General features: G+C 41.9%; 1 protein-coding gene and 1 pseudogene across 2 annotated transcripts in view; both read right to left on the bottom strand.

Annotated features, from left to right (window-relative positions):
- The window catches only part of API5 (apoptosis inhibitor 5), a 34,281-nt gene extending 33,937 nt beyond the window's left edge, over positions 1 to 344 (bottom strand). For both annotated transcript variants that reach the window (XM_036891714.2, XM_036891715.2), the window contains exon 1: positions 125 to 344. In XM_036891714.2, the coding sequence (XP_036747609.1) occupies positions 125 to 193 (69 nt within the window). In that variant the 5' untranslated portion in view covers positions 194 to 344. The remainder of the gene's footprint in view (positions 1 to 124) is intronic.
- On the bottom strand, positions 200 to 26,850 carry LOC130685042 (60S ribosomal protein L24-like; annotated as a pseudogene).
- Positions 26,851 to 27,850: the final 1,000 nt, after the last annotated feature.

Raw genomic sequence — 27,850 nt, 5'->3', positions numbered from 1 at the left:
CCGACGAAAAGGCCGGGGCGGCTGGGAGTCCGCGGGAGGGCGAAGCAGCAGCCCCCGCCCGGCCCGGAGACCGCTTTCGGGAGGCCGCGGGGCGTCGGGCCCTGCAGGCCGCTCGGGGACTTGCCTGGCCCACTTGCTCCGTGGCGTCGGCCAGGATGCCATAGTTGCGGTAAAGCTCCTCCACGGTCGGCATGGTGAGCTACAAGCCCAGGGCCCGCTCCTGCTTTCGTCGTCGCCGTCGTTGCCGGCGCCACGACCGTCCCTGAAGTTCTCCGAGCCCGCGACCCGCACTACTATGCCTCCAGCTGCCGCCAGTCACCGCGCACAGGATGGCTCCGCCCCCAACGTCTGCGACAAGGCGCGCTCATCGGGAGAGGCCTTTATTGAACGCCAATGGGCCGTCTGGGGTTATCGCCCTCTAACGTTTGGAGGTGCAAAATGCAGCAACGACGATTAAATTAGCTCACGCTTTTTTGAATAATTGTGCCCGGCTTAGAAGCTCTTGATGGGGGTGGAGGAAAATACAAAGATGATTGCCTTTCTGTCCTTAGAAGATCTCTCAATGGCCAGAAAAGAAAGTGATCTTAAAGGGAGAAAAAAGAAAAGTGATCTTACAGGGAGAAAAATAGAATGAGGGGTGGGAGTGGAAGCTGTATGAGAAGTCATAAATTCTTACTTCCTCCTGACTAAAGGAATGTAACATATATCTGCAGCAAGAGCGGGCAGAGGGTTCAGAGTTTTATGTTTTTTTTTTTTTTTTAGTAAAAAACATTCAATGTCATTAAACGAACAAATATATTGTATGTAAAGTATAGACAAACCTAAACAAGTCCATGGGCGAAGTTTGGCCTGCTGGAAAACTGTTTCTTTGCTTGCTGCCAGAGTAGAGTTAGGGCCACTTGATGATGTCTAACATCCAAGATGGTAATAAGTAAATGAAGCCATATATACTTACTAGTAAGAGGTTCTAAAATATAAGCTTGTGTGAAAAAAATGGAAGTCATAAAACAGATAGTAGCATTTACATAAAAAAACACAAAAAAGCATACAAAACAGTTATGTGCCAGTGTTAACAGGATGCTAAAATTGAAATTTCAGAATTGAAACATTAAGTTTTAATAGATGGTAAATTTCAAAGCCAGATCCATTTGTGCAGAATATAAGCAAGCAATGATCACAGAATGGTTCCCCTGACTCTTGTATTTCTTAATCAGATTAAGGATATTCAAAACGGTTAGAGAACAGAAGGGAGAGGAATTGGTGAGGTTTTTAAAAAATTTTTTGGAGAGAGATTAGCTTATGGGTAGTTTTGGGCAATTTGCTACCTCCTTCCCTCAATCCTGGGACTAATCTGTGGAACCTGAAATGTGGTCCCCACAGTTGAAAGAAATGTGTTCCCTGCAGTTACCTGACACATACCTGAGAAAGCTTGAGTTACCTGTGGCAGCAGAGTGGACGTGTCAATGTTGGGATCTACTTCATTCCCAGATGATGCTGGAGTGATTCTTTTGTACCACAGATGGACCACATAAAAGAAAGAGACCATTCTGAGACCTGCTCTGGAGATCTTCTGCATGAGAGTGAGAAAACCCCCATGAACAAGTCGATGGCAGCAGAAACTAGATGATGACCAAGAGCAGCACATTAGTCACAGTTGGAGGTGACCTCTGAAGGTCCTGCAGAGTGGCCCACGTGAAAGACCAGAGAAGGCCTGTAGTAGTGCACAGTTCAGACCTTTCCCATTACTAATTTTTCTCTTGCTCGAACTCCCCCTCTCAAAGCATATGCCCCAGAGGGTTCAGAAACTACCAATACAAAAATCTCTTGAACATAAGCATAAGCAATTTTTTTCTGGACAGGTCTCCCCAGGCAAGGGAAACAAAAGCTAAAATCAACAAGTGGGACTACACCAAACCAAAAAGCTTCTATACAGCAGAGGACAACATCAACAAAACATAAGGCAACCTGTAGGATGGGGGAATATATTCATAAGTGATTTATCTAATAAGGGGTTAACATCTAAAACACATAAAGAACTCATACAACTCAACACCCAAAACACCAAATAACCCAATTAAAAAATGGACAGAGGACCTGAACAGACATTTTTCCAAGAAGAAATACAGATGGTCAATAGACACATGAAAAGATGCCTCACTTCACTAATCATCAGGGAAATGAAAATCAAAACAACAATGAGGTATCACCTCACCCCTGTGAGAATGGCCACTATCCAAAAGACAAGAAATAAGTGTTGGCGAGGATGTGAAGAAAAGAGAGCCCTCCTACACTGTTGATGGGAATCTAAATTGGCCCAGTCATTATGGAAAGCAGTAAGGAGGTTCCTCAAAAAACTACAAATGGAAATACCATATGATCCAGTAATTCCACTACTAGGAATTTACTCAAAGAAACAAAATCCCTGATTTGCAAAGATATAGGCACCCCTACATTTATTGTCACATTATTTACAATAGCCGAGATATGGAAGCAAGCAAAATGTCCATCACTAGATACATGGATAAAGAAGGTGTGGTACACTTACACAATAGAATATTTTTCAGCCATAAAATAATTCTGTCATTTGCAACAGCATGGTTGTACTTAGAGGGTATTATGCTAAGTGAAATTAGCCAAGCAGAGAAGGAGAAATACCACATGATTTCATTTATTTGGCAATTTAAACACAAAACAATACAAAATGAACAAAACAGTTGCTGACTTATACATGCTGAGAAGTGACTGGTGGTTACTTTTGGGGAGGGGTTGAGGTGGTGGGTGAAATTGGTGAAGAGGATAAAGGGAGGCACAAAAATCTCAATTATAATGTAAATTAGCCACAGGGTTGAAAGTACAGCATAGAGGATATAGTCAATGGTTCTGTAATTACCATCTTTCTATGTTGACAGATGGTAATTACACTAGGGGTGAGAATGTATTAATGTACATAACTGTAGAATCAGTATGTTGTATACTTGAAACCAATGTATTATTGTTTATCAACTATGCTTCAATAAAAAATATTTAAAAAAAGAAACTGCTTGCCAATCTGGGTGGGGATAAGAAGCAGAAGGGCAAGATGGGAAGCAGGCCCCAGTGCAAGCAGAAAAGATGTGATTGTAAATCAAGTTTGGAGTTTGGAATAGACATTTAATTTCCAAATTGAGGACTGTCTTTTAACTAAGAGTGAGCAGAAAAGTCTTGGTTTGCCAGAATTTCTCTCTAGGGCTGGAATGAATTACCCCACCTGAAGAGACAGTGGAAGACAGTCCTAAGTATTTTGATCACATCCTTCAAGTTAGGTATGTAGTGTAAAATTAAGTCCCAGAAAAGAAAATTGGATTGGCTCAAGTTAGATTACATACATGCCTGCTTTGGTCCAATCAGGTAAGACCAAGAAAGCAAGGTCATAGGAAGCAAACATGCCTTCCACAGGCCCATGTGTACAGATGGAGGAGTTTGGCATAATTCCTAGAGAAGGGAGAGGTGAGCAGGGTGTTGATCCTCTTTTGGGGAAGTTGCTATAGCATTCTCCGGATTATATATAACAGCCACTTGAACTCTGTTCTATCAAGCTGAGTGCTTGAGTAGAGGTTGTTTTGGCTCATGACCAGCAAGCATTTATTGTACACCTCCTATGAGCCAGTAACTGTTTTACAATGCAACCAAGCTAAGCAGGCATGAAACTTACATTCTGGTAGAGGGAGAGAAACAATAAACAAAATACACAAGTATAATATAATTGGTTTACAAAAGGAAAGCAATAACATCAATGTATAGTACAACCTGCCAATAGAAAGTTTTCATATACTGACAATGTGGTACATGACAAATGCCACCATCTGGAATTAGCCTTGCAGGGTCTAGAAGAGATCTGGGCAGTCATCTGGCTTAACACTTTCCCTGGAAATGTACAGTGAACATCTCTCCCCTTTTACTGTTCCTCTGCAACGTTCACTTCTTTTGCACCTCTATTGCAGCTGTTTTGGAACACCACCACTAGGTAATAAAGCTTGGAACTACCTATTAATGTGGAATAAATGTTAAATGAAAGAAGAAATGAACTAAGGAATAAAAAAATGAAATCAAACTTTTCTGACCAGTTTATTATAGTATGGCAAAAGCTCCTACAGATTTCTTGGCAGTAGGAATGTTCTACTCTGTTTTAGTTTTTATTATTTTCTATTTTTAGGAAAGCCATTTCCTCTTTCTCCTTACCTCCCTTCTCCCCACCTACCTAACAATCAGTGGCTTTTGCCCTAGTAAATTGTGACATTTCAAGTGCTGTGACTATCTTTGAATCTATTTATTTTGTGATTTTGAAATTGGGTTTAATTATTTATGAAATAAACTTATGTTAAAGGGTTTAAAGGATCCTCCTTTCCCCTCCTGTCATTACTTTATATGCCTTGTACTTTGGATCAGTCTAGAGCCTGCATTCAGAGAGCTTTTATTTTAATCCAATTTCTGTCTTCCAAAGAGACCTTTTTAATTCTAGCAGAAGATGATCATGACTCTTTAGAAAAATCAGAGAAATATTAAGTTCTAGCTGGGTCTTAATTGAACTAAAGATGATAATAGTAGCAAAATCACTGAGTGGTTACTGAGTACTTAGTAGCACGTGTGTTATAGTAACAGCTAAGCCTTACAGAGTGGCTGCTATCTGCCAGGATTTGTCCTAAATGTTCTTTTCAGGCTTTAACTACCAACTACATGTAAGATGGGTACCAGCAATGTCCCCATTTAAGAGATGGAGAAACCAAGGCACAGAAAGGTTAAGTACCTGCCCAGAGGCACACAGCTGGTGAGTAGAAGTTTTAGAGTTCATATCCAGGCAGTCCAGCTCTGATGGTTGCACTCACTCCCAACCACTGCCTCTTGGTTAAATTTTATTAAATCTTATTTCATGTATTAAGTCAGGTCTGGGATCTTGAAGTTCTTTATCAAGACACATCCAACCTCCAAATTCAATTTAGGCCTTCCCAGGGAAGACTTACATACTTATTGTTGAAACCTACTTTATAGGCTCTTGTGAGGATTAAACAAAAGAGGTCAGTACCTAGGATAATGTCTGGTCCACAGTAAGTGCCAGTCAACATGAGCTTCCTTCTCATGTACCATTTTAAGATCTTATTCATTTTTATTAAAATAATGAATGATTGTCACCACAGATTGCTCTCTGGAGGCCAATTTGCTCCACCTGATTGTATCGTCAGTATGGAGGCAGGGGTGTACTAGTTTCCTGTGATTGTCTTAGCAAATTTATATCTTAGCATGAATTTTGTGGTTAAAAACAATAGACATGGCTTTCTGTTGTCTATCAAATCTCTCCTGTCTCTGATAAGGTTACATCATGAGATTTAGGGCCCACCCAGGTAATCCAGGATGATCTCATTTTGAGATCCTAAATGTAATTATATCTACAAAGACCCTCTTTTCCAAATAAGGTTTCTTTCAGAGCTTCTGGGAATTAGGAAGTGAACATACACTTTTGGAGATCATTGTTCAACCCCTCACAAGAGGTTAGGAACAGATGCTTGGGATTCAGATCACCCTGGTTCTGGCTGTGCTTCTCACTTGATGGGTAAGAGAATTGTGGGTAAAATTGTAACATTTCCAGAATATCTCACCTGGCTTTAGTGCATTTGCATATCCTCAGGGGTGGAGAGAAGTTCATCTCCATGTCTTTGGTTAATTACCTGGGCAACCAATGATGGGTCTGAACCCGGGGTGGGGGTGGGGGGAATTTAAAGGGAGGGGCGCGCCTGCTTACTTGCTTGCTTCTTCAGGAACAGAGGAGAGAGACAGCTCTGGACTGCAGTTTGTAAGCAATAAACAGGTTTTAAACTATTTCTCCCTTGGACTGATTTCAGTTTTTAGAGGTATTTTGCCCCGAGATTTCCTCTCCCCAGACTTACAGGAGTCTAAGGTGATGGTTTGTAAAAGTGTTTTTCCTTTCTGCAAATTAAAGGCAGCAGTTCCTCTTCTCTCTGTCTCAGTGTTGAGAAGACATCAACCAATGATAACTCCCTTTCCCAAAAGCTGCAATGGGCTTTTATTAGTCAGGGTTCTTCAGAGATACAGAACCAATAGAATATGCACTTATACAAAAAAACAGATTTGTTATAAGGAACTGGCTCCTGTGAGTATGGAGGCTGGCAAGTTTAAATCTGCAGTATGGGCCAGCAGGAAGAGACCCAGGAGAGCTGATGGTGCAGCTACAGTCTGAAGGCAGTCTGCTGGAGAATTTTTTCTTAGTTGGGGGACGACTGATCTTTTTTTTTTTTTAATTTTGGTATCATTAATGTACAATCACATGAGCAACACTGTGTTTAGTAGATTCCCTCCATTATCAAGTCCCCACCACATACCCCATTACAGTCACTGTCCATCAGTGTAGTAAGATGCTGTAGAGTCACTACTTGTCTTTTCTGTGCTATACTGCCTTCCCTGTCCCCCTCCCCACGTTATGTGTGCTAACTGTAATGCCCCTTTTTCCCTTTCTCCCTCCCTTCCCACCCATCCTCCCTAATCCCTTTCCCTTTGGTAACTGTTACTCCATTCTTGGGTTCTGTGAGTCTGATGCTGTTTTGTTCCTTCAGTTTTTTCTTTGTTCTTATACTCCACAGATGAGTGAAATCATTTGATACTTGTCTTTCTCTGCCTGGCTTATTTCACTGAGCATAATGCCTCTAGCTCCATCTATGTTGTTGCAAATGGTAGGATTTGTTTTCTTCTTATGGCTGAATAACATTCCATTGTGTATACGTACCACATCTTCTTTATCCATTCATCTACTGATGGACACTTAGGTTGCTTCCATTTCTTGGCTATTGTAAATAGTGCTGCCATAAACATAGGTGTGCATATGTCTTTTTGAAACTGGGCTCCTGCATTCTTAGGGTAAATTCCTAGAAGTGGAATTCCTGGGTCAAATGGTATTTCTATTTTGAGTTTTTTTGAGGAATCTCCATACTGCCTTCCACAATGGTTGAACTAGTTTACATTCCCACCAGCAGTGTGGGAGGGTTCCTCTTTCTCTGCATCCTCACCAGCATTTGTTGTTCCTACTCTTGAGGACTGGTCTTTTGTTCTATTCAGAACTTTAGCTGATTGGATGAGGTGCACTTACATTTATGGGGGCAGTCTGCTCTATTCTATTGATTAAAATGTTAATCTCATTCAAAAACACCCTTGCAGAAACACCCAAAATAAATTTGACAAATATCTGGGCACCCAGGCAGTTCGATATGTAGAAGTAGTCATCACAGGGTGTAACCGCTCGATTCTGTGAATGTTGGTTGAGGACCCACTGAGTCACAAAGCTCAGGAGCCCAGTCCGGGTTCCTATGCACTAACCAAGAGAGAGTAATGGCTATGGGAAAAGTTAAATTGTTATCTGGCAACAAGCTCCAGATGGGCAACCAGAGAGCCAGCTCACTCCCTCTCACTGTCTGCTGCCCATGGAACACAGTAGGTCCAGATGTTGCCCAATATGGTTCCAGCTACAGAAAAGCAGTTGGGAGAGATACACCACTGTTGTTAACAGCACAAGATTGGAAAGCTAACAAAGGGAACCAATCAGATTTTTACCCCTGTGACTTTTAGCAAGTACTAAACTGCTCTGAAGCTCTGAATCTTAAAATAGGAATAATACAGCCACAGTGTAAGGCTGTTGTGAGGGTAAAATGAGAGCATATTGCCCAGATCCTGTCACTTAGTGATTGCCTAATAATATAATAATAGCTACCATGTTGTGAATACTTCTCTGTGACATGTCCCTGGGCATCCCCACTATACAGATGAAACAATGAAGGCCCAGGTTAAGTAAGACCAAGAGAGGTTGATGGTAGCAGTTGTTATTATCAAAACTTTATAGCCAATCACTCAATTAAATCTATGCCCAGAGGCTCCTTTTTCTATCTGCAGATCAGGATAGTTCCTACATTAGTGTATTGTGAAGATTCAAATGATGTAAAATAATTGGAGGGTGATCAACTTGTTTCATTTTAAGGAATTTTGGCCCTTGTTTAAGTTATTAACAGCTGGCATCACATGCTTCATGTTTTTGAAAAAGTCTTACACTTGAAGAGCCACTTTGTTTAAAAGTTCTGGAAATTTGCTCTCAATTCCTTAATTAACTAAGGAGTTTGTAAAACTCCAGGAATAATTGAGATTTCTCCCTAAGTTAGAGAAAGTTCATTTTGTCTGAAGTATGCACCTTCTGCAAAAGGCTTTGTGCAAAATGTTTCATAAATATAGTTCACTCTTGGTCACCAGGACATTTAACAGTCTGTGAATTAACAGTGATAAAGGCCTGTGGAGCTGTGGAAGTCATATTGTGAGCATGGAGGGAAGGCCAAGAGTATCACCAAGAAGCCAACTGACTGCTGGCAAATGAGTCTTGGAATAGTCCACACCAGACCATTTGGTATGTGAAGAGAAAAAAAATCATCCTATTTTTAACTGTAATTTTAATCAGGTAGTTTGTGACTTGCAGCTGAAAGCATTCTGATTTCCCTTCTAATTGATCCAACCATTGCTACCTCCAGTTCACTTTTCCTACCATGTCCATTCATTTCATGGCTGCACTGGACACGGGGAGGGGGACAAAATAGTGGACAAGGCAGCTTCAACTCTGTGGTCACAAAGCTAACAATCAAATGAAGGGAGGAAGACATCAATTAAAAATATTTTAAATGCCATAGATTGTGACAGGTTCTGTGACAGAATGAGAGAGGTGGATATAATGTGTGGGCTTGTCTTGCCAATGGGTTTCAGCCCCAGGCAAGTTCGCTATGGATTCAATGTGACCAACAGAATGACAATAGAATGTTCTTGGGATGAAAGAACAACTTCATTTCCAGGTGGCAGGTCAGTCACTAAAAATCCCATTCACTCAGAGCGAGTCTGCATGCAGCAAGCTGGTCTCTGCCTCTGGGCCCCTCTGTCCACACAGCCCTTCTCCGGGCTTCTGTGCACAGTTGTTCCGCACAGCCATCTTCTGGGCCACTGTCCTCGGTGCTGCCACCACTCCAGCCTCTGCTCTGCTCTCCTGCAGCCTTGCAGCTCTGCCACCGTGTGGCACGCAGAGCACTGGGCAGAGCTCTTTAAATAGAGTCAACAGCATGTATTGCTCACAGGTGTGCAGTGAGTTAGTTAGTCAACCAGGGCCAGGTGAGAATCCTGCCACAGTAACTCTCATTTTTTCCACAGGGGTTAGTGTCAGTGAGACAAAACATTTGCATTAAGATCTAAAGGATGAGAAGGAGCCAGTCATTTGGAGAGTTGTTCAGAAGGAGGAGTTATTTGCAAGGCCAACTTATTTAACTTTTCAATGCCTCCATTTCTTCTTCTGTGAAATGAGGGTAACAATTGTAATGAATTTAAAGGTAATGTTATGAGGATTTAAGTACTCATAACGTAAAGTGCTTAGATCATTGCCTGGTATATGGTAAACACTTTTTAAGTGTTAGCTATTGTGGTGGTGGTGCTGGTGAATCCTATGAATTCCCAGGGGGCATTTCTACTGTATTGGCCTCTCTGCCTTCAATCTTAGTGTGAGGCGGCATGAGCTGTCTCTAGTCCGCCCTGTGTCAACAGGTATCTTGAAACTTAGCTCCCACCAAAACAAACAAAAATTTAAAAAACCAAAGCATCAAAACTCACAATGCAAACAGGAAAATGAACAATAAATGCTAAAAAACAAATCCATTCTTACTAAGCATTCTTAAATGTTTAAAGTCCACTTTGTGGAAGACTTGGAGAGACAGGTGGGGTTATGTTAGCATACAGATTTCTTTCATCTCCTTCTGGAGCAAAATAGTTTTTTCCCCATCTCAGGCATAGATGTTTAACTTACCTTTTGTTATTTAAGCATGTTATAAAGGCTCCTTCCTCACATCTTTCCCCAAACAGATACAGTACTGTTACCAAGAAATCTGGTTTTGTTGGGCTAGGTTTGGTTGTGCCACAGTAATAGACATCTCCAAAATCTCAGTGGCTTAAGAAAGGTTGATTTCTTGTCCATACAAAGTCTTTTGTGGGTTTGGGTGACTTTTTAGGGCATCCTGCATATGGTGGTTCAATGCTGCACTGTTTCTATGCATGTGCCATCAAAATCACTGCAGTGGGATAAGAGTGGGGTGGAGTGAAGCACTGGCAATTCAATACTTCCGCCTGGAAGTGACAGGTCACTTCCCCTCCTGTTTCATTGGTCAGAGTAAGTTTTATGGCTATGCCTATTTATAAAGTGCAGATATGCACAGAATTTCCTTGGGCCCTAAAAGAGAGAGAAACAGTATTTTGGCAAATTGTGCTAATATCTGATGAGAAATTGATCTTGGCCTCATTATATTGACACAAAGGGAGGTACTGGTAGAGCCAGGATGAGAATCTACAATTCTGGCCCTTCAATTCAGGATCCCCCACTGGAGATACACTACCGTGAGGGAAACTAACCTATCAAGAGCTTGAGCTCTAAAGTAAGACTAAAATCAACACCAACCCAGACTACATCGCATGCCAGTAAGTGGAGAGACTCCCATTTCATTCACATAAGTGTGTTTTAATTTTATACACCAGACACAAAAAATGTATAATTATTTTCAGTTCCTTTTTGGGGAGAATTTCCTCTGCATTGAACTGAATATTGATAGAATACATTAAAATGCATACATACTATGTAAAACACAAAAGTTTATTATGTCTTCACTGTAAGAGAATCAACATAAGTTTAGCTTTTCTGAAAAATATATCACCAACTCACTTTCAAACAAATTGTTGGGCAAATGCAATCACTCAGATCAAGCCTGGCATATAGTAGGCTTTCATTAAATCTTTGTTAAATGAGTGAGTGAATAAACTCCAGCCAGGCCTGTGCATATATTTATTCAACAACAAAAAAATTGAATACCAATACAATGCATGGTTAACTTGGTACCTCCCAATGAACCATTCCTCCCAGTATTCAGGCCTTGAATAATGACCTTCCACATTAACCCTGAATTTGCTCATGTGACTTGCATGAGGCAAGCAGAGGCTTGAAAAGCACTGGTGTGCTGGGGCTTGTGCCACCACCATGTGGGGTAACGTGGTCTAGCCTCCTAGAAGATCAAGGACCACAGGGAGACAGAGGGTCGGTCATCTCAGCTGTCTCAGCTGGGCCCACTTGGCTCACCTAACAGCTGAATGAGGTTGCCTGAGTGAGCCCAGGAGAAACCTGCAGCAGAATGGCATGGCTGAACCATGGGATTTTGAGATTAAAAACATTGTTGTAGGCCCATAGTCAGCAAACTTTTCCTGGAAAGAGCTGGCTTGTCAGTATTTTAGGCTTTGGGGATTTCTAGGGAAAATGGAAGTTCTTGTGCCAGGATCCTCACCTGACCCTAATCTACTTGATGATATAATTGGCCTACTATGTAGGCACAGGCTTACACACCTGTTAACTATGAGCCATTATTGTCTGTGTTGCTATATAAAGAGCTCTGCCCAGTGCTCAACCTAGAGGCAGAGATAGAGATGGATTGTGGGCTTGATAGAGGCAGACATGATTCTAGCACTTGACCCACCACTGTGAGAATAAACTTGGTATAAACCCCTTTACCCACAATGTCCTGTTGTCATCATTGGTTTCACTGAGTCCAGAGTGAATTTGCCTGGGGCTGAAACCCTCCAGCAAGACAAGGTAATATACTTTCTGCTTCAATGTCTCAACTCAGCCATTATAGTGTGAAAGCAGCCCTAGCTGATACATAAACAAATGAGCGTGGGTATCTTCCAAGAAAACGTTATTTTTCACAAATAGGTGGCAAGCTGAATTTGGCCTGCAGGCTGTAGTTTATGGCCCAGTTTTAGGCCACTAAATTTTGAGATGGTTTGTTCTGCTGCAGTAAATAACAGAAACAGCCTGCTCCATTCTCATTATTCCAGGTGTCCTCATTCCTGAGAACATTCCACTGCTATGACTTCCTTCCTGATGACCCCTGGCATGGGATGCCCTCATTTCTCATGCCTGGCCCTGTGAAAATTAGAAAGTCAGCAGCATGTGTTTTTAGCTTTTCTGTCATAAGTTTCCAGTAGGACGAAGAAGAAATGGCTGTGGAAATGCTCCATTCACTGGGAGTGGAAGGTGCCAGCTCCTAGGTTCCAAATGAGCACTGGATACTCTCTCCTCCTCCCCTGGGACCCCAAGGCTCCAAGAAGTCTGAGCAGGATGACTTCAAGCTGCTTTAGAGGCAGCTGAAGGTAGTGTAATGAAGTGTCCTAGCCTGCTAGTCTCCATATGTCATTAGAAAGGTTCAGCTGTCCCCATAAAATGGTGACTTCTGACCCACCAATCCCCAGACTGTCCAGAGCCTCAGATTTCCTGGAATTTCTACTAGAATTCCTAGAACTCTAAATAATGGTCTGCAAAAATCAGAATTATTGCATAATGAAGGGTTAATCTCAAAGAAACAGAGAACCCTTTCCTGTTATTTCAGGTCTAGTCTTTGGCAGTGTATCTAGTGGATATGGGTGCTGATTCTGGAATCAAGCTGCCTAGAAGCAAATCCTGCCTCCCATCCACTTAAAAGTCACATGATCTAGGGCAACTCATTTAATACTCTAAGCCCAAGTTTCCTCAGTTCTAAAATGGTGATACTAGTATTTAGTTTTATTATTTTTGTGACAATTGAATGACATAATCCATGTAAACTATTTATCACAGTGCCTGGCACATACTAAATATTCAGTAAATTGTGGCTCTAGAAATTAGTCACTCACTGTCAGTCAATTTCATTAGAGTTTCTGAGTTCCTTAGATTTTAATAGAATATATTATTTCCTGAAGTGTTCCCACTTCCTTATCTCATTTATTTGCCTAAAAAATTTTGGGAATATGTAGCTTGGTGATAATTAGTGTCAATTTAAGAGGGAGGAAAGTGAGTTTGAGGTGTTAGGATTTTTTTATTGTCCAAGTTATCTTTTGTCTTGCCCAATGAAGGCGGTAAGAGACAAATACACTTGTTCCATATCCTCAGTTTACAGGTGGGGAAGAAAGAGGCATGCATTTGGGGAGTGGAATTAGAACTAATATTTAAGTGTTGCAGGCAATTAATTCCTCAAGAATCAAGATTTACATGAAGCAAGTTCATTGGCAAATGCTCTCCAGACCCGTAGTTGTGGGGAAGTGAGGGAAGCAGGAGTGGGCAGAGGGAGAAGTTGGGGTGTGACTCAGCTGCAACAAAGGCCTCAGTCAGCCCTTCAGGAGCTCTGAAGTTGGAATGATCCTGCAGAGTTGACCCAGATGAGACAATCAGTTTGGGCCTTTACACCCATGAATTGAGCAATCATGGGTATGGATCACCCCTGGTAAGGGGTGTGACTTTGGGTAAGGCTGCCATCTTATTCATGAACAATGCCTATGGGGGCTCAGCGGTGAGTTCTCAGCTGTCACCACTTTGTGCTAAAGGTTTTGGAGGACGTGGGCGGCATCTCATAATGTCTACCACATACAGCTTCTACTGTGTGCTAGGAACCTTCACGGACATCATTTAATTCAAACCTTATAACAGATCTGCAGAATGACAAATGCAGAAAGCTTGGTTTGTTTAGTGCCTTCTGTATGTTTGGTGGTTTAAAAGTTTAGCTCATGAAACTTTCTTAACAACTCATCAAGGTTGAAATTATTTGTTGGCATCTGGTAGAAGAAAAATTGGAAGTGTAGGCAAATCTAGCTGGTGCCCAGGACATGAACCCACGTCTCTGTCACACATCAGAGCCTGACCCCCTCCCACTGGGCAATACTGGTCCATTGGCTAGATGAGGAACTTGAGATTTAGTGAAATTAAATTATTTTCCCCAAGTTCAGAGCTAGTTCAGAGCACAATTTGGGCTTGAACTCAAGTCTACAGGTGCTCTTTCCCAGGCACAAGTCTACAGGTGCTTTGCAGGAATGGGAAAGTTGTACGTCAGGAAGGAGATGCAAGACTGTGACATGGAGGGGAAAAAATGGCAGCTGAGATGCAGCTTAATTCTTCTGAACTTTGTGAACTTTATCCCTGATGCTTCAAGGGCTTTCAAGATATTTCCTGACCGCCATTTATGGGCTTTGAGCAGATCATCAGGGTTGGCTAAGAAGGCTTTAGAACGACCTTTTAGAATTTTACTTTTGCCCCGCCTCTTTTTTTCTTTTTTTTGGAGGGCATCTCTCATATTTATTGATCAAATGGTTGTTAACAGCAATAAAATTCTGTATAGAGGAGTCAATGCTCAATGCACAATCATTAATCCACCCCAAGCCTAATTCTCGTCAGTCTCCAATCTTCTGAAGCATAACATACAAGTTCTTACATGGTGAACAAATTCTTACATAGTGAATAAGTTCTTACATGGTGAACAGTTCAAGGGCAGTCATCACAGAAACTTTCGGTTTTGATCATGCATTATGAACTGTAAACAATCAGGTCAAATATGAATATTCGTTTGATTTTTATACTTGATTTATATGTTGATACCACATTTCTCCCTTTATTATTATTATTATTATTATTGTTTTTAATAAAATGCTGAAGTGGTAGGTAGATGCAAGATAAAGGTAGAAAACATAGTTTAGTGTTGTAGGAGAGCAAATGTAGATGATCAGGTGTGTGCCTGTAGACTATGTGTTAATCCAAGCTAGACAAGGGCAATAAAACATCCACAGATGCAGGAGATTTCTCTCAAAACAGGGAGGGTGAGGTTCTAAGCCTCACCTCTGTTGATCCCCAATTTCTCACCTGATGGCCCCCCTGCGACTGTGCCTGTCTTAGGTTGTTCCTCCCTTGAGGAATCTTACCCGTCTCTGGCTAACCAGTCATCTTCCGGGGCCATACAGGGAAATATAAAGTTGGTAAGTGAGAGAGAAGCAATGTTCTTTGAAAAGGTTAGCTTTTTACCTCTTTGCAGATTTATGCCCTGTGGCTTCTATGCCCAGCACTTGTCTTGAGGTATCTTTACCACTTGGAAGTATTATGATACTCAGTAATTTTCGATATGAGGCATGAATTCTACTAAAGGGCTGTAATTAGGAAGGAAGAAGAAAAGCTATAGAAGTAGCAGATGGAAGAAAACATGGGAAGATTGATTATTTCTTTGACATAACTTCTTGTAGAGTAACATAAGCATGTATAGGTTTTAACAAACTACTAATTAAATTGCGTACACACATTAACAGAATAGGGATACAGATACATAACAAAAGCAGACCTATAATTACCAGCCATATCCAGTGAAACCAAAAAAACCAGTTAGGTACCCTAGGCATTTGTGAAAACTTATCAATAATATGATGGATATTGTCTAACTGATTTTGAATAGTTTGAGAAAAACCAGACAAATTAAAACAACACATTCCTGGGAACTGTTCACATCCCAAATGTTCTTTTAACAGTAGATAGTCTATCGTCGCACGATTTTGGAGCACTACAACTTGTACTTCTCCTAATTCTTGGTTGACTTCCGACAATATAGATCCAGTCAAATTTGTTGTTTTACTGTATGCACAGGCCAGCTTAAATATCTCCTTCTTCATTCCAATGGCAAGTCCAGGAACTGGTGGGATGAGTGCAGCTACAACTGCAACAGTGCCAGGATCTTTGTTGAAGTTTTTTGATGATCATCTTCTGGAATGACACTTCCAGAGGATGTTGATGTTGGAAGTTCTTCTTCATATCGTATCTTAATTCGTTTTCTGGGTAGCCAAATTAGGCTTTGATCCTCTGTATAAACACAAACAAACCCTTTGCCCACACTTTGATATGACCTTTATACCATTGTGAAGAACCTATTGGAGATCACCACACAGGAACTGCTTTTTTTTTTTTTAAGAGAAAGAAATATCAGAAAAATGTATTTCCATAGCTGATCATCTGACACCCTTTAAAAGATCAAAATTAAGGATATGTAAAGCATGCATCAATCATTGATTTGCAGTTAATTTTATCCTATCAGGGAATAATTCCCCCCACCTTTTTTTTGTTATCATTAATCTACAATTACATGAAGAATATTATGTTTACTTGCCCCGCCTCTTTTAATCCTCTATCAGTTCTTAGAACCTGGCCACGACTTTAGGGAGATGGTGGGGACAGGCTAGAAGGTCTTCCGGGAGAGTATTAAATTGCAAATGAAGTCCCGTGCCTTTGGCTGTGCAGTTTGCTGCTTGCGGCTTTCAGCCGGGGCCCACTAGATGGCACTCACCCTCCATTCCTGAGGCTCCTGTTTGCCAGGGGGACGGGTTAGCCTCGCTCTCTTCTTTCCTCTGTCGCGTATGAACAGTATGAATAGCTTATAATAGTTATTGAGAAGTTATTATGTGCCTAGTAAGTTACTATGCTAAGAGCTTTACTTACCTCATCTCATTTAATCCTTACCACAACCCTTTAAAGTATGTATTATTACCCATAATTTACAAATGAAGATAAGTAAGTCGTCCAGTAAAGAAGCTAGTGTTAACTCGGCCAAGCCAGGATTTAAACCAGGGTGTCTGACTTAGAGCTTTGACCTCTACCTTTACCTTCTACCAATCATTATGTAATGATGACAGTTAAATGCTTACTATGTGCCAGCCATTGTGCTAAGGGGTTCGTAAAGTTTGTTTCATTTGAAACTCATAATTTTCTCACCAAAAAGTAAGAAAAATATAGTTAATATGTGGGGTGATGGATGTGTTAATTAACTTGATGGGAATCCTTTCACAAAATACATATATACAAATCATTCTGTGGGATTCTTAAATATCTTAAAGTTTTATTTGTCAGTTATACCTCAGTTGAAACAAACTCATAAGACCTTATGAGATAAGCATTATTATTCCCTATCATTTAAAAATGGTGAAAGACAAATGCTGTATGACTTTTTTTTTAAGCAGGGTGCTTACCCTGCTCAGAGGCATCCCAGGCTTTGGGTCAAATCCAGGTTGAAATACTGATTCCACTGTTTCCTGACTCTGAGCAACTTCAGCTCAACTTCTCTCCAGCACAACTGCTCTCAGCTTTTGCTCCCTTGGCTATAAAACATGCAGATATCACAGCCACTCTATGAGACAGCAAAGCTCTTGAAGGCTGTGTTCATTGCTGTATCCCAGAGCCTGGCATAGTGCGTGCCCTTGGAAGGGGCTGGATGAATATGTTTGAAATGAATGACTGCAAGTTACTCATTTGAGTCTTCCTAAACGCCACCAGTAGGCCTGGCCTATCATGTAGAAAGTCTTGGGGTCTGAGATAGCCAGAGGTTTGGTGGGTATTATCTTCAGGAAAGAAGGAGAAGAGGAGATCATAAGAGGAATCACCTAAGAGAGGGAGTCTGAAACAATAGCTCCTGGGCTATGTCTGAGATAATGTAGTGAGTTTAGGAACACTTGTCACCCCTCCAGTTTGTTGTATTTTATTTTTTATTCAGTGATTAGGAATCATATTCTAAAGGTGGGAAGGAAACTAGACCTGATGGCCTGGACCCCAAAGAAGAGAGACCGTATCACTTGTCACACAGTAGACCCTGATGGAGAGAGACCCCAAGAAGCAGGCCAGGAGGCCGGAAGATGGCAGGGCTCTTGGGTTTGCATGGGAGGGGAGGGACAGAGATGTCACCCTAGGGAATTAATAGTCTAGAGGCTCAATTAGGCTACCAGGTGTAAACTCAGTTACCTCAAAATCTCTATTTTTAGGTAAAAATGGGCTCTTTCCATTTTCCTGCTTATGGGGTCTCTCTAGCTAAGGCTCCAGCTATTTTGCTCTCTCTCTTTCCTATGAATCTGATATAAATTAAGCATCATCATTTTTTGAGTGTATACTGAGACCCAGGGTTTAGATGGATTCTATCATTTAATCGTTCAGTAGAATGCCGAGGGAGATGATCTTAGGTAACATTTATTGAGCATTTCTTAGCTCTAACTCTTTAAATGTTCACAACCATCCCACTCCCCATGGGTAAGGACAATTATCATCGTCTTCCTTCCTCAGTTTACAAACGAAGGCCCTGTGGACCAGAAGGAATGTGTGACCTGCTGACTATACCAACAGTAAGCAACAAAGCTGAGATTTGAGCCCTGGGCGACTGGGCTCTAGGAATTACAACATGTTGCCAGGGTCGGAGAGTTACCATATATGTATTAACTTTTAATACATAACTCTTGCAGTTCTATAATCTCCAACCCTACTAGTTGGAGATAGTTATTATCATACCCAGTTTATAGGTGAGGAAACGAAGGTTTGACACGGTTAGGTAGCTTGTCCCAAATCATACAGCTTGTTTCGGCTGGAGCCAGCATTTGAACCTAGGCAGCTGGACTTGAATGGTTACTCTGAAAACCACTAGGGCAGATATACGGGATTGAATAGCATCCCTCCACCTCTCAACACCCCTAATTCACGTCCTTGCCAGAACCACAGAATGTGACCTTATTTGGATATAGTTGTTGCAGATGTATTTGGTTTAGATGAGGTTATGCTGGAGGCGGGTAGGCCTTTAATCTAGTGTGACAACTCTCCTTATAAGAACGGGAGATACAGACACATAGGGAGAATGCCATGTGAAAACAGATGCAGACATTGGAGTGATCTATCTACAAGGAATACCAAGAAATGCCAGGGATTGTCAGCAAACACCGGTCAGAAGCTAGGACAAAGCAAGGAGGGATCCTCCCTTAGGAACTTTAGAGGGAGCATGGCCCTGCTGATGTCTTGATTTCAGAATTCTGGCCTCCAGAACTGACAGAAAAAGTTTGTTGTTTTAGGCCACTCAGTTTATGGTACTTTGTTATGGCTGCCCTAGGAATAGAATACAGTGAAATATGCATTCTAGGATGGAGAAAGAACCAGAAATTCTGTAGCTTGCTGATCAGTACAAAGAAGGCTAAACTTTGGAGTCTTTCCAAAAACTAATATTGAGGACATGTTTTGGTGGTGATGGGGAGCAGGCAAGAGGACAGGAGCATCAGCCTGGCTTCCCACTTTAGTGATTGTACCTTGGCCATGCAGCCAGGAAGGTGGATGGCTGGTTGGATCTGTGCCTGCACAGAGACCCAGGTTTATATTCCAGGCTGCTACCTGGTGACATTAAACAACTTCTTTCAAGTTCCTCAAACTCTGAGCCTCAGTTTCCTTCTCTGCAAAAGAGGTGATAATAATACTCTTTAACTTGACACTTGTTGTGAGGGTTAAATGAGATAATACACACATGTCCTGGGTATACATAGTAAGCCCTCACTGAATTACAGCTGTTATTCTTGGAAATGGCAGAGAATAAGGAGAGATGGCATCAGGCCTAGATGGTTTATATCCTGTGGCTGAACTCGATGATCAGAGGTTTGAACCTACAGTCCACAAGGTCTCTTGCAGTTCTGTAATCTCCTTGTTGCTAGCCCTTCTCAGATTTAAGAGCAGGAGTCAATGAAATAGTTCACTATATTCTAACTTTTCTTTCCTCTTCCAGTAGGTGGCGATAAGTCTCCGTCATTTTTCTTTATCCAGCATTTACAGGCTGTGTGTGGGAAGGGGCCGTTGGGAATGGTTGCAACAATTCTGATTGAGGAGCTTCTTTTGGTGAGTATTAAGCACCCCTCAGGGCACAAATAGGCATTCACCTCCACCAGGACCTCTCTAGAGCCTTTCTGATGGAGTTTCTCCCCAATATAGCAAGCACAGATACACAATTTATAACAAAAGACCTGTTTTATTTCTGAAACAAAGATACATTATCTCCTTAAATTCCAGAGGGGCCACAGTTCTGACAGGTTCAGGGGTAAACCCCATCTGACTGATACATCTCATGGTATTTTGCAAGGTGTCTACATGTCTCAGTGAATTTTGGACCCACAGCCAGGGCATCACCAGGGAGCTTCTTAGAAATGCAGAACAGCGTCATCCCAGACCTGCTGAATCAGAATCTGCATTTTAACAACAGCACAGATGATGTGTATATTCATTAAAATTTGAGAAGTTCTGGCCCATTGGATCTCAGAAGGAAATGATTCCTCCTACTGGCCGGTAATTAGTTCTCTTTAATTCGGGGAGCATAATTAACTGCACTGTCATCATTTACAAAGTGTTGTGACTCCTAAAGGACCTTTATGTATATTGTTCTATTTGGTTGCTTTACTTTTCCAACAATACTTTACTCAGCCCCATTAGTAGCTGAGGAAAGGAGGTCCAGAGGTGTGGGAATATCCAAGAGTAGAAAAGAGATGGGAGCTCAAGCTTTCTGGGTCCACAGTGGAGGGATTCCAAAGCGGTACAAGAGCCCTCCCTATCTGTGCTTTCGCTTTCCATGGATTCCCTTAGTGTCACAAGAGAATAGCAGCCTATCGCAAGTCACAGTGCCTGCGACTTTCACTTCATCTCATCTTGTAGGCATTTTATCATTGCAGAAAGAAGAGTGAGTACAGTACATAAGAACAGTAAGATATTTTAAGAGAAGAAAACACATTCGCATTAACTTTTATTGCAGCATATTGTTATAATTGTTCTACTTTATTATTATTATTGTTAATCTCTTACTGTGCCTGATTTATAAGCTTTATCATAAGTATGTATGTATAGGAAAAAACAGTATATGTAGGGTTTGGCAATATCCCTGGCTTCAGGTATTCAGTGGGTGTCTTGGGACATATCCCCTGCAAATGAGGGGGTACTAACATTCATTGCTCACTATGTGCCAAGTCGCATGCTTAATGTTGGATGTATCATTTCAAATAATCCTCCTTGAAAGACTACAGGGAATGTACTATTATTGTCACCATTTCACAAATGAAGAAACTGAAGAGAGATCAATACACTGGCCCAAGGCCAAACAGCTGTTAAGTAAAGGACTGATCTAGAATTACAACGCAAGCCAATTCAACTCCAAGCCTGAGAGCTGAAACACTACAGCTTAAGATATCCCTGAGGGTCATATGAACTCCTTAAATATGTCATTTTGAACACTTGCCTATGATTATAATATACTTTTGAGAAAATCATTATTTTGAATTTGAAATTAATAACTATACCAGGACAGTTTCTTCCCCAATAATTAGTATCTTCTCTTAGTACCTGCATTGGTTTCCTAGGGCAGTAATGAAGAACCACAAACTGGATGGCTTAAAACAATGGAAATCTGTTTTCTCTCAGTTCTGGAGCCTAGAAGTATGAAATCAAGGCATCAGCAGGGCCATGTTCCTTCTGAAACCTGTAGAAGACAGTCCTTCTTCACTTTTTCCTAGCTTCTGGTGCTTTGCAGGTAATCCTTGGCTTATAGCTGCATAATTCCAATGTCATCCTCCATCTTCACTTGGCAGTCTTTCCACATGTGTCTGTGTTTGTTCTTATGAGGACACCAGTCATGTTTTATTAAGGGCCCACACTACTCTAGGATGATCTCATCTTAACCAATTACATCTGCAACAATTCCCAAATAAGGTCATGTTCTGAGGCATGGGGGTGGGGGTTAGAACTTTTTGAAGGGAAGCAATTCAACCTATAACAGTATCTGATAAGGTAAAATAGTGGCCAGTTGTGTGGGTTCCAGAACCAGAGTTTAAATCCTAATTCTGTCACATAAGCTGGGTGGCTTAAGGCAAGTCACTTTGACGAAGTGGGCTTCACTTTCTCCTCTGTGCATCAGGAGACTCTCATACGATTGTCATGAATTAAAACACCTAAAGCACCTACCTAGAAATCAGTGTTCAGTAGAAACTGCAGTATCTCTCTCAGATCCCTTCACCACCTGGTGCCTCCATTCCTATCCACGAATAACACCCTGTACCAGTGACCTTCTGTGGAGAGTTGTCCTTGGCTGTGGGAGCCACTTTGTTGGGATGTTGACTTCTCTTCCCTGGTTTACTGACCAAGGCTAGACTTTATCTGAGATGGCATCCTTGCTCAGCTCTCTCATACTGCTTCACTCCCTTACAGGTTGTTTTTGAGAGCATGGCCTCAGGAAGTCACACATGCATGTGAATCCCTGACTCAGGCTCTGCTTCTAGGGTACCTGACTTGACACGACTGTCCAAGATGAAAGCATTAGACTGATGCTGTAATCACTTTCAGGGAGCCAGGAATTAACCTCCAAATCTTCCTGCCTTTTCCATGATTTTGTACTGTAATTATGTATTATTTTCCTGCTGTTAATCTTGTAATGCCAAGAATGGCAATATTTTTCCCCATACACATTGATTACTTCCTCTGTTGACTGTCCAGTCCAGACCTGGAGAAAGCTGCTCCTTCATTGTTACCAGCCACCTCTGAGAGTGTGTGCCAACCTGGAGTATTTCTTTTCACTTTACCTCTGCTCTATATTGCTACAAGCTCTTCATTGCTTTATTCTGACAGCCCATTTCTTAGTGCTTGCTTCTCAGTTATTTGCATAGCGAGCAAAGTCTGCTTTGTAACAGGATTGGGGATTAATAACTGTTGCTACCTCAGCCTAATAAAGTTCCACCTGCCTGTCCCAGGTTGGCTGGGTACACATTCACCCCATCCCTATCATTATCATAAAAGCTAACACTTAGGGAGTGACTAATGTGTGCCACACAGCATACAGCACATATAACATCATTTTATATTAGTTTAAACCCTCAAAAATTCCTTGAAATGGAAAGTGGCATCCCCATTTTATTAACAAGGTGCAGGAGGTCGAAGAAGTTAGGTCATTTACTCATGGTCAGGCAACAGTTGAGTCAGACTTTGAACCACAATCACCTGGAGAGAAACCAGGTGTAACTTTCAAGTTCCTTGTTGAAATTATGTTCTGTACAGCACTCAGACCACAAACCACTGATTTTCTCTTTGTGAATTGCACTTCTAATAGCTGGTGTCTTAGTGCCTTCCTAGAAAGGTGGACTGATAACTGAACTCCTTCAATTTTTATTTCCTGTCCTCTCCAGTCTGGACTGATGTTTCCTCAAATCTTTTTACTTGCCCCTGCCATCTGATATTTCTTTGAGTTTCTGCCCTAGCGTCCCCTCCACCCCCATTCCTCAAGATCCAGGCAAATTTATACATATTATTTACTCATTTCCTTCTGTCCCGAAGATTTCAGTTTTTCTGGCAATCCATTTATGTCATCCAAGTTCCAATTAATCATAAAATTCTGTATTATCAGACCTACATTTAAATCAAGGCATATGCGATTCTTACTCGTCATAGATAAGAAGAAGTGGATGTAGTGGTCACATCACTTTTTATCAGAGTTTATTTATAAAGATGCCTTGGGAAGACTTGATTAATTAAGCTCCCCAACAAACTAAGTGTGGATAAAGTGAGTTCCTGTGGCCAGGATTCTCACCTGGTCCTGGGTGACTAGCTCCCTGCACACCTGTGGACAATACATTGCTGTTGACTCTATATAAGGAGCTCCGCCCAGTGCTCTGGGTGCGACACAGTGACAATAGTGGCATGGCTGCAGGAGAGCAGAGCAGAGGATGGAGTGGTGGCAGCACCAAGGACAGAGACCCAGAGGACGGCTGTGTGGGTAGAGGCTCAGAGGCAGAGACTGGCTTACTGCATGCAGACTGGCACTGAGTGGATGAGATTTTAGTGATTGACCTGCCACTGTGGAAATAAAGTTGGGTCTAACTCTTTCACCCCAAGAACATTCTACTGTCATTTCTTTGGTCACATTGAATCCATAGTGAACTTGCCTGGGGCTGAAACCCATTGGCAAGACACTAAACTTCCTTTCCCCCCCCAAAAAGCCTCCTTTTTCCTTGTAGCCCAGCCATTCATCAGAATTGGTTTATTTTGAATTCACCACTTGGTAGCAACCTTTGGCAGATTGCTACTACTTAACAAGTGACGGGGTTCCTATAAAAGTGCATAAGAAAGGCTTTGTGAATGAACCTATCTGCTAATGAACTCACCACATAAACAGTTTCCAGTTAGACATCTTTCCTTGCTCAGCCTTAGCCTCTGACCCCTTGTGTCATTTAGGGTCTGTGGGTGGGTGTCAGGCTCTTGATGGTTTGTGAAGGTTGGACATCTGACGACTGCAATACAAATTCAATGTAAGTCAGTTGCAAAATGAAATTGGAAATACTGGAAAAGGTGTAGGATTTCATGAAGTCAGTGGAATTGATGTTGGAAGGATGTCTGAATTATATATATGCTGTTTGGCAAAACAGGACTGGGAAGAACCCTTAAAAATGGTTGAAGGATGAGGATGCCAGAGCTGCTTCAAGAGAGATTTTTTAGATTATCAAATGCTTAGGAGAGTCCCTCAAGAAAACTGAGGAAGACTTTAAATGTTTTTCAAAAATGACTCTCCTTGTTCTTGCTGAGGACATTAAATATGAAATAAAGAATGCACTATGGTGCAATCATACAACTGTGTGAAAAAATTATACAAAAGGAATCAATACATGGTTTATTTTTTTCTGGAATAATTTTGTTAAAATTTATAAGCAAAAATAAATCAATTTTTATAGCTTTTCAATTTTCAATAGAGAGCCCCCAATTAACTTGTTTTTCAGTATTTACTCTCCCTTTAAGCAGGTTCATTCCCTGGAAATCCAGGCCAATTACCCTTGGAGATCAAGGTCATTTACCCTTGGAGATCAGAGAACTTGCCTTCAAGGAGTTTATGGTCTTAAATGGCAAGACTTTCCTATCACATTGGCGACAGGACAAGGATGGGTGAGGATTCCCATTGCCAGGTTGCAAGTACGGTTTAACTGAGGAAGGAGGAGATGCAGAAAGGGATGAGATGTGTCCCACTTCTACAGAATGTCGAGCCTGGCCTTGGTCTTGCTTCCTTTGGCTTCCAGGATGACTCTCTTCCTACACAAACCTTCCCGCCTGCTGCTGTCATTGATGTGTTGACAAGGCCCTTTTGTTGGCTTCCTCAAGGAGCTCAAGAAAAGCACATTGGGAATTCAGCAAAACACCGGGGCTCTAACTGCTCCTGATTGAGACAGAATTAGAAAATGGCTTCACATTGAAAACTTAATTTTCAATTAGTGTACATTCAGGCAGGAGTGGGAGGGATTAAGGGATGGCAGCTTGTTTGGTTAACATGCTTTTTAGAAGACATGCTTGCAAGCTATTAGTTAGTTCCTCCTTCCCACCCCCTCCTGGCGCTCTAAGTGCTCCTTGCTCTGTAATTTGGCAGCCGCTGCTTGCTGGCCTGCTGTGCATTCAGTCCCTGACTGACTCCAGCACAGATGGCAGCAGCCACAGCCACAGGAAGTGGGAAGCAGCCTGTCGCCACTGAGCCTGGCTTGTGTGTGTCATCCTCACTGTCGACCCTGTGAGGCCACAGGTGAGCTTGTCACCTCTAAAGATGTGTGCCTGTCTGAAGGCTTTAAGAAAAGCACATTCAGAAAAAAAATGGTTTTCTCTGCCTCTCCAATATGTTTGATCACAGTATGAGGCTCGTCACTGGGTGAACATACTCAGTGTTGCTTCAAAGTTTGGTATTTACACTGAGAGCGGGGTTGAAGGTGGGAAGGGTGAATGCTACAAGAGTAGGGTATGAAGCCAGGTGTAGGAAATGGAGGAGGTTGCTGATCAAGGCCATGAATGGCGTTCTCCTTCCTCTGGTGCCTTTCTTCTTATCCTTAGACAATTCTCATCCTCTCCTCTCCCTTTCTCCTTTTCCCAATCAGCAAAAACTTGACCAGGGTCAGAGCGTTCTGGCAGCCACGGCTGGTTCCCTTGGGTTGGCCCTGTTTTCTCCCAAAACGTTGCGTCCTGTGGTGAGTTAACTGGAGTCAGTATCTCCAAGTGGTGCCTCAGTGAACACCTGAGCACTTTTAGGGTGGTATGTTTACAAGCACTGCAACTGGAAATCATTCATTCGGTTAGCAGAGCTATGACTTCATTAGGAACTTCTTCTGTCATCGGTAAGCTAGAGAAAGTGCGCGGCAGTGATTAAACAGGCCGTCTGAGACATTGTGGGCAAGGTTGCTCTCTGCTTGGCAGGAGCTTTTCATCTTTTCATCTTCCTTCCGACTCTTCTCAGATACAGCAAAGCTGGCAGTGAATGTTGGAAGCAAGCGTTTCATTTTTATAACAGACATGGCCTCTGGCTCTGCAGATCTGTCACTACAGTTTTCCTGACTTCTTCCTCGACCTTGGCTCACATTGCGGCCCCAAGATTCTGGTGACATCTGCATCCCACAGATTGGTCTGAACAAATTCCAAGTGCCTTTACTTCAGGCTCTCTCAGTGAGTGCAACCCTAGGCTAATTTCTGCAACCCTTTCTCAGAGGAACCAGTCTCTTCAGCCACCATTGGTGAAATCCTTCCCAAGGTTCAACTCCTCTCCAGAGAAGTGATCATCACATGCTGTTTCTTCATTGGTCTTATTGCACCAATGAGCCACTCTTGTTTTTTTTTTTTCCCCCTCTATAGTCAGATCTTGGTTTAAAAATCTGATATGCCAACTTAACATTTTCCACCGATTCATAAAATGTGGAAATTTTCATAGGCTTCATGATCTTTTGCTTATGTGCTGCTTTTGTGGGAGCCTTGGCAGCTGCCATTGCTGTCTTCTCAGGTGCTTGCTTAGCCTCTTTTGCTTTGTAGGCAGCCCTGCTAGCTTGGTCTTGCTGAGCCTTCCTACTTCTGGTTTCTAATTCTGCCTGGCTATTATATCAGCAAGAGATGCACCAGTGATGGGCCTCTGGAATTTGATGACAAGGTTGATTTTTTTTGAATTTCTTCCCACTGTCCCTTTTTGTGCTTTTTTTCTGTAAAGGACAGTCCAGTTTATCTGCCAGGGATTCCTCTTGGAAAGGAATGCTGATTCATATTTTGCATTAAGAAATTCGAAAAGCTTCCTGTTGATCCTGGCATAGCGCCTGCCTTGTCAGGGTAGGCCGTGTACCCATGAAGCTGCACAGCTTGACCTTCATGGCCGCAGATGCCGAAAGAGCCACTCTTGTTAATCCTCTTTCTCTGACATCCAACTGTATGTACCCTTCTAGCCAGTTTCCAAGAAGTGTTGGCTTTAATTGTAGAAAGGATGAGAGTGAGACAATTAATGGCTCAAATTAGAACCCAAGCTTCCAGGCTAACAAAAGGAGGATGGGAAGATGTTTTGAAAAACAATTTCTATTACACAAGTATCAGTGAATCCTGAGAGCTCAGATGCAATTGACTTAGAGAAGTGAAACTGAAATCTATGATTTTCAGGCTTGGAGGAGTCTTTTCAGGTGTGGGATAGCCAATCCTTCTATTTTATAAATGGGGAAACGCTGACTTAAAAAGGCCAAAGGGTCTGTCCCAGGAACTATCCAGAAAGGTTCTCCAGCCCAAAGCCTGACATGACACTATTCCTGACACCACACACAGTCTGTCTCTTCTTTCCCTTTATGAAAACAACTGGGCTGCAGGTGAAGGTGTCAAAGCTCACCTGCTTAAGGTTTTTAAAGATGCCAGTATGCTTCTTCTCAGGATTTAGGGGCATGGAAGTCAGTCTTGGTTGCAAGAGATAGAAGTACAGCTTCTCAGATAGGAGAATTTATTAGCCCGTGGAATGTAAGAGTGGTTGGCTAACCAAATCCCAGAAACCTGGGATACAGGAGAGACTAAATGGAGGACCAGGACATCACTAGGTTTTGGTTGTTTTTTACTGTGTCCCCTGAATTCTTTTTCATGGAAGACTGCTGCTTCTTCTCTTCTTTTGTTTCCTTTTCCTCATGTGGAGGCGAACCATCCTTATTAGGAGCTCTAAGTTTTATGTCTTACAGCTCCTACTATAGGAGAGGACTTAATCAGTCAATCTATGGCCTCAGTCCTTGGAAAGTGTCTAACTGATCAGGGGGAGGAATGGGAGGAGTCAGGTGGCCTCCTCTGAAAAAGTAAATTGAAGCCAGGCACATGGGATATTATCGTTGGCCCTGTTTGAGTCTG

This window comes from Manis pentadactyla, chromosome 9 (genome assembly GCF_030020395.1).
Source record: "Manis pentadactyla isolate mManPen7 chromosome 9, mManPen7.hap1, whole genome shotgun sequence".
In the NCBI taxonomy this organism is placed as follows: domain Eukaryota; kingdom Metazoa; phylum Chordata; class Mammalia; order Pholidota; family Manidae; genus Manis; species Manis pentadactyla.
The sequence above is the reverse complement of the archived record's forward strand: the minus strand, read 5'-3'. Positions and strand labels throughout refer to the sequence as shown.